This window comes from Buceros rhinoceros, unplaced genomic scaffold, assembly GCF_000710305.1.
Source record: "Buceros rhinoceros silvestris isolate BGI_N320 unplaced genomic scaffold, ASM71030v1 scaffold14403, whole genome shotgun sequence".
NCBI lineage: Eukaryota > Metazoa > Chordata > Aves > Bucerotiformes > Bucerotidae > Buceros > Buceros rhinoceros.
The window spans coordinates 29410-41094 of record NW_010405483.1 but is presented as its reverse complement, the minus strand read 5'-3'; the positions used below and the strand labels follow the sequence as shown (position 1 = coordinate 41094).

At 48.8% G+C, this 11685-nt stretch overlaps 1 protein-coding gene across 1 annotated transcript in view; it reads left to right on the top strand.

Annotated features, from left to right (window-relative positions):
* Window positions 1-11685, top strand: part of LOC104491354 (chromosome unknown open reading frame, human C4orf22) — a 30419-nt gene that overhangs the window by 1107 nt on the left and 17627 nt on the right. Inside the window, exons 3-4 of the mRNA XM_010133762.1 lie at window positions 2053-2142; window positions 4706-4845. Coding sequence (XP_010132064.1) covers window positions 2053-2142; window positions 4706-4845 — 230 coding nt within the window. The remainder of the gene's footprint in view (window positions 1-2052; window positions 2143-4705; window positions 4846-11685) is intronic.

Below are 11685 nucleotides of genomic sequence, written 5' to 3'. Positions count from 1 at the left end.
TCAGTGGCTTTTCTTTCATAGGCAGTGTCGTTCAGCAGCAGGCTAAGACCACAGGCTGGGCAAACCCCGCAGTCTGCAGCGTGGGGCAGGTAGTCGTACTGCTTTCTCCGAGAGAAGAGTGGGGCACAGAGGGGGGTGTGTTTGGCACGTCCCACAGTTCCACCCTAGTGCTCTAACTGTGGAGAAAAGATCTTCCAGGTGTGCAATATTTCAAAGAGCCGGATGTAGTTTAATGTGAGGAATGTAAATCTTTCTGGTGATGTTAAAAAAATAGGAAAAAATACAAACACATTCTCCTCCAACCTGGCAAGTCTGATCAGCGCTCGTCAGCGGGATCAGGTCGTCTGTCTTTGAACACTGAACCCGTCTGATGATGTATGCGGATGTACCCCAAACGATGGGCAAGTCCTGACATTGAGGTGTCCGTGGTAAGGTCTTGTTGGGAGTCAAAACCAGTTTTAGGAAACCTGTTCCAATATGTGAAGTAACGTACGTCGGAGTGAATCATTGGCAGCTGGTGGTTGGGTTTTTCCTTACAACTTAAAGTTCACAGTTGGAACCAGACCCCCACACGGACAGTGTTTTCTCAGGTATCATGTGTGGAAATTGTGCACAGAGTAGTTGTTTCTTATAAAGGTGGGAGGCCTTCGGGGTTCCTCATGAGGTATAAGCGAACTGTAAGCGGGTGGTAAATGTAACTTGCGCCGCTTCTACAACCCTTTTTTACTCCCTCAGCTGTATATAATACCTTAACATATGTGAGAATCGAGTCCGCAGTGCTTACAAACGATGGCCAGAGGAGAGCTGGGTCTGTACTTCTCTTGTCTGAACAGCTTTCCTGGCTTTCCTCTTTCTTTCCTGGCTTTGGAGCACAACACAAAGATCACACACTTCTGTTTCATTGGTTCCAGCCCTCCAGGTTGCTGTTCACATCAGGCGCGGGTGCAGGAGGCTGGAGTGGATCCTCACGATCTGTTTGGAGTGGCCAACCAGTATCTGCAGTATCTGTCTGTATATGGATTTGTAGGAAGCAGCATGTACCTTGGTGAGCAAATTGTGAGGGTTCTGTAATTTAGGTTTGGTTCAGAAAAAATACGAGCACTGAACTCAAAACCAGACGCCTCAGTGCTTCAAGTGTTAACCTGTGCAGGAAGTACTCAGGAGTTGGTTGTCTTTCTATGTTTGTCCCCCTCTAACTGTCCTACTTCCAACGTTTCCAGCCAACAGCATAGGACCTGATTTTGGGCTAGGGGAAGCCCATACAAATTTTTGGTTGATGTTGATGATCGCTGGGTGGGAGAAACACGTTGGAAGGCTCTGATAGGGCTGCGTGTGAAGAGGCAAACGGTGCCGGCGGCAGGATTGTACAGATATTCTGTGCAGGTAAGCAGATGACTGGATATCTGGGTAAATGGTTGTTCACAGAGGTGCGTTAGGTTTCTCTCACCTGGTTTGCAGTATGACGGTTGGTACTGGTCTTTGCCAAGATGCTCCTGGAGAAAGTGCCCCTGTGTCTTGCACAGCTGAGCGCAGCCCCATATGAACGGTCAGCGTTTGTCTACAGGAAGCAGCAGCTGCCGATGGATTTGAAATGCTCAGAGCACTGGCACCCCACAACGTTTGGGTGCTGCCAGATCGTATCGCTGGAGAGGGGAGTGAGGAAGATAAGCAGGGAAATGTGGGATCCTGTTTGGTTCACAAAGGCAATTTGTCGATCTTGAGCTTTACCCACTGCCTCAGCGCCTCCCCTGTGGGGGGATTTATATTTGTCATAAATAAGTAAGTGTAAATACACGGAGAGACTTGTATTTATCTGCAGTAAATAACTGCATCTCCCTTCTCTGTGGGTTGAAACCTCCCTTTGTGCCAGCTGTGAAGAGTTAGAACTTTCTTCCTGTGACCTCCTTGAACTGGGGTGTGGGGCGTGTGGATTTGGTAGGACCTGAGCAGGTAAGCGGTGGCTCTCGGAGCATTTCTAGTAGCTGTCCTCCCACCTGCCAACGCTCCTCAGGCCACTGGCCTTAGTCACAGCTCTCCCGCTGCCCCCTCCAGCATCGGTACTGGAAGGAGCACGACGTCGGGCCCCGCTCCAAGTGCAATGGCCATGTTCTTAAGAGCTGTCTGAACTTCGGAAATAAACAGGTATTGCTTGCTGCCTTGGGTGAGTCACAGTCCTCAGCTACGGCTTTCAGGATGCTTTGCTCTGTGTCCCTGTTGTCCATAGCTGAGGAACATGTCATCGGGCACATTTCCCCCCAGCAGAAGCTGGGGTTCATCTCCAGCCAGAGAGACAAGTTCCCTGCGTGGTGTTTTAGGTCTCTTCCGGCTGTTCTGTTCTATGCCATAACACTTTGCTCTAGATGGTAGGGATGCTTAGTCAGTGCACCGCAGTTGTAAATAGGTTTGGCTGTCTGGCCCAAACCCTTGTAGATAAGTGTAGTTTTCAAACCCATCTTGAATTACAGCTTTTAGTTAATTAAATTTCATGAAAACTCACAAGTGGATGTAAAGCACAAACTTGATGCTTAATGGAATTTGTGTTAGAGACAAATCAGGAGAGTAATGAAGGGACTTTCAGAAAAAGGTTTTCCTGTTCATGGGTTTTGTGGTTTTTTTATTCTCTTTGTTTCAGACAGGAGATTTGTCATTCTGGGAGGAAAGAGTGCAAATTTGTACAAGTCTTACTGGGGGCAAAAGGTGTGACACAATAAAAACGTTCAGATTAACTTAAGAAGATTCAAGGTGATTGATAGTTTAATGAATGAATGCTTATAGGTGGTTAGAAATGAATCATGGCTGAGGAGAGAGGAGAAAGGTTGACAGACGAGAGTGATCAAAGGCTTTTGGTTTTGAGGAGGAGGCCTCAGAAGTGTACCTTTACAGAGACTGCGTTTTTGTTCGGATGTTCTGGTTGCTCTCAGGGTTTGTAAAGCTGCTTTGAGGGTAGTCTCCATGCTAGCCTGTAGTTCTGTGTTGGTTTGTATCTGGTAATATGCGAACGGGTTTTTAGGAGATGAAGTTTATGAGCAGGAGAGCCTTGAAAGGTGGAGCCCTCTGTTTAACATTGCAAACAGTACTGGAACATCTGCCAGCTTTTCGGAACGGTTGGGTCATACTGCGCCAGTCAAGGCGTTCATTTGAAACTAGCTTTTCTGCAGGATGATGGGTCCCTTCTTCAGATGCAGGAGACAGACCCGGTCTCGTATCTGAGCCTTGCTGTGTGCTGCGGACGGTCTTATTTTCCTCATTGCCTCCTGTCTGCCCTTACCTGGTTTTCCTGCCACGTAAATGGGCTGTTCAGAACAGGAGGTGCTGGGGATGCGGAGGAGATGTGTCTCCCAAGAGGGTCAGATGAATTGCAGGTGATTCTTCTGGCTCTTCCTATTGATGTCGATTCTGTCGATGGTACAGAATCACTTAACAAGTAACACATGTTTTGATGGAATTAAATGTGAAATTGGAAAAGGAAACATGTCTTGAGTATAACAAAGGCTTGCCAGATAAACCATTACACTCTAGAAATCTGCTGCTGTTAAAATAAAAAATGTTTTCTAAAAGAGTTCCATGTGGCAGTGTTTCCATTTCCCCCACGGTCAGAAAAGACATATCACTGGATTTCAGTGGAGTAAAACCAAACACATGTACAGCCATCGAATGCTGTTGTGCCTCACCTACCTAATAACCACTGCACTCAGTGTTCAGTTTTTCGTACATGGGTCCCAGGATGCAAGAACCCATCTGTCTTGCTCATCCTACCAGTTTTCTTTGGGCTTTGTGTTGTGGTAGTATGTGAAAAGGAGTTGCCTTTTGCCAACCCATTCTCTGTACAGCTGGGAAGTGAAGCCAGTAAAGGTACCGAAACAGAGAACGGATAGAGAGTAAATAGGAAACAGGGTTTCCCAGCACCAAGTGGTGTAGACACCCGTCCCATCAACCCCTTTGTCCGTGCCCTGAAGCAGCAGGGATGCGTTAGGACCCCAAGGCTGAGAGTCATCTCTGGCAGGCGGAACTGGTGCTGAGTGCGGGTGTCCTCCACTGCAACCTTCCAGTCAGCTCTGGCACACGGAGCTCAGCAGCTCGCTGGGTAATTTGCTCTCATACTTGTAGCCTCCCTGTTTTAGTCAGCGTTATTTCTAGCACAGGTTCTGTTTTGCTGTTTGTTTGCTTGTGTTTAAGTTCTCAGGTGTTTGCTCTGGAACTCATTAGCTATTGGGAATGAAACAGTACGGGGCTTGGCTGGCGAGGTCCGCTCTGTTCCCTGGTGGTAGCACCGAATAGACAGGCATGTGGTAACCTGTGTCCAGGCTGTCATCTTTCCGAAAAGCTCAAAATCTGCCATGGAAATTAAGTTGACTAAGTTCTGCTTCGGCTGTAGAGGTGCATCCCAAATAAAGGAACACCCTCACCCTCCCTGCGTTGGCCCCATAATTAGCCCATGGATGGTAGCGCCGTAGAACAGCCAAACAACCCCCACCTTGCTTAGAAGTGGGCATCCAGCGGCGTGAGACTGCTTTGGAGTTGTGTGCCTGGGGCTGGCCCCGGGACCTGAGGGAAATCCTAATGTGAGTGTCTTCACTGCTGTCAGAAGCCCAGCCCGGGTGAAGTTGGAAAAGTTTGTACACTCTCTCAACATGTTTTTATACGGAAATCTGTGCCCGGGCGTGTGTGTTTCTTTGTCATTTGTGGCCACTTTTGTGTTTTCCAGTCCATAATCTTCATCCGTGACCGAAACGCTCATGGCCAGGAGGTGTCTGCGTACATTGACTACGCTCACAGACTGATCACAGATTTTGAAGTCTGCTTCAGCGGGAAGAAAAGGCCTCTCCCTCGGAACACCGATCTGAGGTATTTGCTTTGATTTCGTTTATTTGACTTCAGGTGACACACAGAGAAAGATTGAAATGGTTTTGAGAGGCAGACAGCTATGGAAGGGTCAGAATTAGTTGTGGAGGATGTCTTTAAGATGGATCCCTGTCAGATGTTTAGTCCAGAGCATAAATCTTAACCAGTCTATTAGAGCCGCTGCTGTGAAGGCGGGCTGTCTGCAGAGGTCTGCTCACCGATGGTGGTCCTCCTCAGTCCTGGGTAACGCAGCATCTCACCTGCTTTCTCGCTGAAGAACGTGTTTTCCTCAAAGTACTTCCCATGCCTGGAGGTACGTGTACGAGGGGAGTTTGTGCCCTGGTGTGGGTGGAGGCAGGTTGAGGAGGTTTGGTGCAGCACAGCTCGCCATCTGCCCGCGGCCTGGGACTGTGCTGAGCGTGGAGGCAGGACGTGAACGGGCAGGCGTGCTGGTAGACGTGTCAGTGGGCAGGTGGCATGAAGCGTTACAGGAGCCTCCTTTTTCCCCCCCTTGGAAAGCAGGAACTGTCAGTGAGCTGCAGAGTCACGCACAGGTTCTGTCTGCTGGTGGGACTCCTGGTTTCTCGGAACCAAGAGGTTAATGCCTTTCCCCCGTTTGACGAGAGCGGTTTGTGGTAACGTCAATGACGGCGGATGCTGTTCAGTCAAACCTTGGTACGTGCTACAGAGCAAGAAGGCAGGAGGGGCCAGGTGGGCTGGTGGAGGTTGTGTGTTATGTGTTCAGGGGACAGCAGATGTCAGTAATGAGGCAGAGATGCTGAAACCTCTCAGCTGCCTGTGGTGGGGAGCAAAACCCCCGATTTTAGGCTTTTAAATCACGGGGGTGAACAGGCAGTTGCTGTGCATGACTGAAACAAGAAGAGGAGAAAACACAACCTTGTGTCCGCTTTGCATATGATGTCCTCTTGACATGTTAGGATTTTACTAGTGACTCCTAAATATGCCTTTTCAAATTGCTGTTGTCCTATCCAATGAGAAGTGTTCGTGTTGTATCCAGTAGCTGTGCTTAGTCCTGATTATTCTGAGTTGGGAAAGTTTCATTCCATGTATCCTTCGCCCTCTTTTTCCGTCCCTTGTGTCAAAACTGGGATGCGCTGCAAACTTCGGCCCGGGATGTTCATTCCTTCCAGTGGCAGAGCAGAGCTTCAGGTGGTATTCGATACAAACACTGTGTTATGTAAATGTAACTGTCCCCATATACACTGAAGCGCTAGTGCATTGTGCTCTGGCTAAAGGGAAGAACCTTCGTGCTGTGGTCATGGATCCATCGTGTGTACAGCCTGGCTACTCGTAAAAGCCCGGTTGTGTTGCAGACAGTCTCTAAGCATGTTTCCGTATCCTGTGCTGGGCTGGGTTTGGCAGTGGTAGAGTTAATTTTTCCACAATAGCTGGTGTGGGGCTGTGTTTTGGGTCTGTGCTGGAAATGGTGTTGATAATACATGGGGATGTTTTAGTCAAGGGCTTTGCTGCTCCTCACCCCACCAGCGAGTAGCTGGGGGTGCACAAGTTTTTGGGAGGAGTCAGAGCTGACCCCAGGAGCGTTCCAGACCATGTGATGTCATGCTCAGCATTTAAAGCTGGGGTGGGGGGGGAAGATGGAGTTGGGAGGACGTGGGAATGGTGGCATTTGTCTTCCCCAGTAGCCATTGATTTGGTTCACTTGCGTGCGTGCCTTTTGCTTTACTGACTAGACTGTCTTTATCTCAACCCATGTGTCTTCTCACTGTTACCCTTCCCATTGCGCCTCTCATCCCACCGGTGTAGGGGGAGCGAGCGAGCAGTTGTGTGGTACTTAGTTGCTGGCTGGGGTTAAACCACAACGCGTGGGCCACTGGAGTTGTCCAGTGCCCCATTTGGCATCAGAGAGGTCTCTGGAGCAGCGCTTTTCATTCCCACCACATCTGTCGTGGTTAACATGGTGAGTGTTATTGGACAGGTAGAGGGCAGGTATGAAGAAGCCAAGGGAAAAAGACTTGGTGAGTACTGTACTGATTTAAAGGTTCTCGTTGGCAGAGAACTTACCAAGTCCTCTCAAAACCTTTTTACTGAGTAGATAAAAACATCCTGGTTTTTGGTTGGAGTCTTAAGTTGGCCCTTCACCTGCTGGATCCTGTATTTGTAGTTGCCTGCCAGGTTAAACCCTGCTTTAGGATTAGACAAGTGGGAAGTACCTAGGCCGACACCAACACCATCTCCTGCCATTCTTTAGTAATTTAAAAAGAATTTTCTTAGAGGTAATTGTACATGGCCGTGGTCATCCTCATCTTAGCAGCGTCATTGCTCTCCCTCTCGGTTTTCTACCCAGCCTCTTCAAAACTCTTCAAGAATGCTTTTTGTGAATGGGGAGAGCTGGACTGAGCATGATTTGGTGCCTTCAGCTTTTAATCCCTTGTCGAGCTCCAAATCAAAGTCTCTTCCTCACATTTTTCTTCCCTAGATACTCACGTGTTCAGACAGGCGTGGAAGTGTCTGACTCTAGGTGGCACATCCCCTTCTCAGGCTGCAAGACGGTATTTCCGTCAAAAGTGGTTGTTCCTACAAATCATGGTTTCAGCTTAAGCTGTTCCAAAACGCAGCCCCCTTAAAGAGTGAGTCGGTTAGGGAAACCACCTCGCTCAGAGCTTGGCAAAGCCCTTGTTCTTGGTCATAGTTGTCTTAGTCACTCGGGAGATTGTAAATCTTGGGTTCTGTCTTGTGCAGAGCTCTCAAATTATCTTTTCAGTGTGGAAATCCCTACTTTGCTGCCACACGGTTTTCCTTAGCTGTCCAGGGATACTGAACTCGGTCTTCAGCTCCCTCATATCAGGTTCTTGTTCACTGTACAAGGTAAAAATACCGGACAGTTAAGTTTTTGTGGTATTCATACTTTAAATCCAGTGGGTAATATGAGAGGGTTTTGTGTTTGATCGACGTGGTTCCTCTGAGTATTTTTGCCATTTTATTGCATTGCCCTATCGAGGGAATATTATTTCTATGATATAATCCTCATTCGGTTCCAGTTTATTAAATGAAAGGAATGTGTTAGGCAGTCAGTTCTTCAGAGGTCTGGAATCCGGACTGTAATTGAATCCATTCCCTCTCTGCTAATTTATGTAATCTGATGAGAAACAAGTGTAATACAATTTGTTCAAAGAAAATGGAGAATGTTCTCTATGTGGAGCCATACCAGAAAAGCTCTCTGAATGAGGAAGCACAGCAACAGACGACGTCTGGGCTGCCTTCTGGTGCACCAGCCAGACTTTGAGCGCCGGTCCTGGTGAAGGAGGATGAAATGAATGTCCTGGGGTAGAGTTGTAACGTTTCAGTTTTGTGTGAACCCCGCCCTGGTTTCTCATGAGTTCCTGTGGCAGCGTGCTGGACATGGTGGTTTTGATACTGCGTGCTGCAGTGTTTTATCCTTGCGCTCGGCTTGCAGTTGCAGGGCTTTCATTCCTCCTCGCTACTGTGCACGTTCTTTTTAAAACCAGCACCAGGGAGGGAGCCGTTGGCTGTAGAACACAGATTCTGGATTTTCTCTTGAACTCATGGACTGAAATCACTTGTTTATCCCATCAACAGTGCAACTTGTTAGGCTTTGGCCCCGGGACACATCAATGCGAGCACGGCAGGTGCAGCACTCGGAGCTCTGTGGGGATGCACCTCGTCTGTGGTGGGAGTGCATCGTGATGCACCGGGGCTTTCTGACATGGTGCGTTCTTGGTCATTGGCAAGAACCATCCCACCAGACTCTGCCCTTCTCCTCTCACCGTTCAGCCGTGGTCTGTTCTGGCTGCCGGTGGGCGCAGCGGTGGAAGTCATTCATTAACTGGGGCTGGCCTTCCTTCCCATTCCCCTGTCAGGTGTATGCTAAGATACCATCTGTTAATCTGTAAAGACCCGCAGGCCAGACCATGGCCAGCAGTGCGTTCCCAGGTGTGGGGCATGAGGCAGCTTCTCCCTTCCCTGCTTCACCCCGTGGCTCACAGGCTGGAGAGCAGCTTGCTCCTGCCCCGCTGAGCCAGGCGAGAGCGGGCAGGGAAGAAGTTGCATTTTCATGCTTGGCAGTGCGGGCAGTCCTGCCGTGCCAGGCAGAAGAGGCGCAGAGAACTTCTCCTCCCTGGAGGAGCAGGTGATGGGAGCCAAACCAAACCCCAGCTGCGCCCCGGGAGCAGCGAGGCAGCAGTGACCCGCATGCAGGGGTTGTGGTAATCCCAGAGTCCAGCCCAAAGCCTCTGGAAATCATTTCCAGTGCACAAGTCCGGTTTTTCACCACCGCTTAGGTCTGCGTGGCAACGGAGAGCAGGTGGCAGGTAGGCATGCAGGTGGGACGGAGAGTACACTCAGCCGTGACGTTTGCATGTGTGAGGAGAAAATTCCATTGCTGCCAACTCAGTAAATGTTTAATTTGGAGATGTACGCTTGCACATCTGGCTTGTATTTTAAAACAGAAAATATTACTGTTCACTTCTAATTTCTGACTTTTTTTCAGTCTCATAAGAAAGATAAAGTCTCTTAAGAGGAAAGATTGGCTTTTTTACAGCTTCGAACAAATTAACTGTATACATTTGAAACAGGGAAATGGAAACTACAGATCACCAAAATCTTAGGAGAGAAAAAACGTAGGGGAAAGGCTGTGCTGCCCTCCTTGTCAGTGCAGCTGAACTATCACCAGAAAGAAAGGAACAGGAGGGAGAACCTCTCAGAAAGTAGAAATTGGCCAAGCGCTTGTCTGGAACGCGGTTTGGGTTGAAGCTTCTCTGTGGAGTTGGAGAATGATTCATGGCTGTGTGCGTGTGAAGAGAGCGTCACGATGCACAGACAGATCACGTGGCAGTCGGACCTCAGCACGACAGATCTTTCTGCTTTTCCTGATTTCTGGAAAATAAAGGGGACCATTTTGCAGTACTTCCCTGGGCATTCCCTTGTTCCATGGGAGCTGTGTAGGCCACGAGATCAAATCCCATCTACCTTGCCTCACCAGTTAGCCGTCCTGTCTTCCCACCAGCCCCAGTTCTCTCGTAACATGGACCAGAAATGGTACCGGCTTAGTCTTTGTGATGCTGAGAATGGGGGTGTGCCGGTGCTGGCAGGAGGGTTTTTATCAAGCTCTCGTGAACAGTCCCATTGCCTGCATAAGATCTGCCGGTCAGCGTGCCGCAAGCCAACGCATGGAGAACGTGCCTAAACCTCTCGAGGTGTGTTTTTAAAGGCCCCTTTAAGGTGCCCACCGGAATGGGCTTCCTGGTGTGGCTGTGGTGTGATGAATAATACTGGAAACAATAACAGCTAATGGTCGAGGTCCCAAACAAGGGACCTAATTGGGCGTTTGCTTACTGCTTTTGTGTTTAGGGAAACGCTTAAGGCATGTATTTACATGCTTTTCCAAGCGAGAAAACCAAGTAAGGACCCCGGATGAGGTCTTCAGGTGCGGAGTGTGTTTGCACACACCAGGTTAAGAAGCACATGTGGTTGCATTGTTTATTTAAAATCTAAGTTAGACAGAATGCGTGTGAAGCAGGCAGTGCCCCAGCTGGCACGGCACACCTGGACACATCCGCTCTGAGGAGCAGGCGTAGCTCTTGCTTGCGTTGCGGTGGCTGATCTGGGCATTGCTCGTTCGTAATGGACATGGAGGGGATGCTTGTCACAAAGCCACAGCGTCCCCTACTTTTGCAAGTACTTTTCTGGAAAACTTGTGCTTTTGGTGTGTTACCCAGACCTAAACGCCGTCCAGAGCACTGTGAGGTGATTGCGAGGCAGGGTGTGATTTCTGCCACGCAGGGGTGTCTGAGGAAACACTTTTTTCTTCTCATGAGACCAGGAAATAGCTGTGGCTGCAGTCAGTGTGTCTGGGTTTTTTAGTGTATGGGTCTATGGAATAATGAGCACTTTCATCATTTGCCGGCTGTATCCTGGGGAAAACGATGGCAAAATTCTCACACACTGTGTTGGTAAGTTTGACTGGAGAATCACTGTGTCTTGCCACAACAGAAGGTCTCCGTAACGCTTAGCAGAGGAAGCCCCAGCTGCTGTGATGGACAGCCTGTACCTCTGCCTGGCCCAAGAGACCTTGATGATTAATCTCCGGGACCAGAATTAACACTGAGGGATCCGTTGGGGGACCTGTTTTAATTCCTTGGAAAAACTTTCCCTTAAACTCCCAAAGCTGTTATTTGGAAAAGACCTGGTATCTCTGAAGTGTCTGGGGGAAAGGAGCAGGGAGAGACAGAGAACACCCTGTAAGCAGCTCGGGATGATTCAGCCGTTACTGGCCTTTGTGGCTGCATTTTTCTAGCTCTTGTGCCTGAGCTGTGTCAATGATGAAAGATCCAATGACGGATGGATACGCAACTAGATTTCCCACATCCTTGGTGAGGGCTGAGTAATCAGGGTCTCGAAACAAACATTGAGTTGAAAAATTCCTCAGTACCCCAAACTGGATGTGCTTATCTGCTGTGCTGCAGCAAAGGTCTGCAAGTAATCTGACCGCGTGCAAAAAAGTATTTCCAGTTAAAAGCTCTTGGTATCGCTGTGTTTTCCCTTATTTTTGGACCGCCGTGGTGCCACATATTTGGGCTTCTAACGATCTTACTGCTCATCCTTGGATCTCCTTGGTGAAAAGAGAGTATTTACCTAAAAACTAAGAGCATCTTACAGGATCTTCTTTTCTGGCTGCAGTGGTCATGCCAAAGACACTTCATCACAACCAAGCTGTCGCAGTGCTGACAGGCTTTAACTGGGCGTTTTTTGAGGAGTGTTAGGAAAGTAAAGCAGCCAAACTCCAGGCCCCTGGCTGAGATCTGCCTGCATCGTTAGTGTATTTCTCTGCTCTCCTCTTGATTA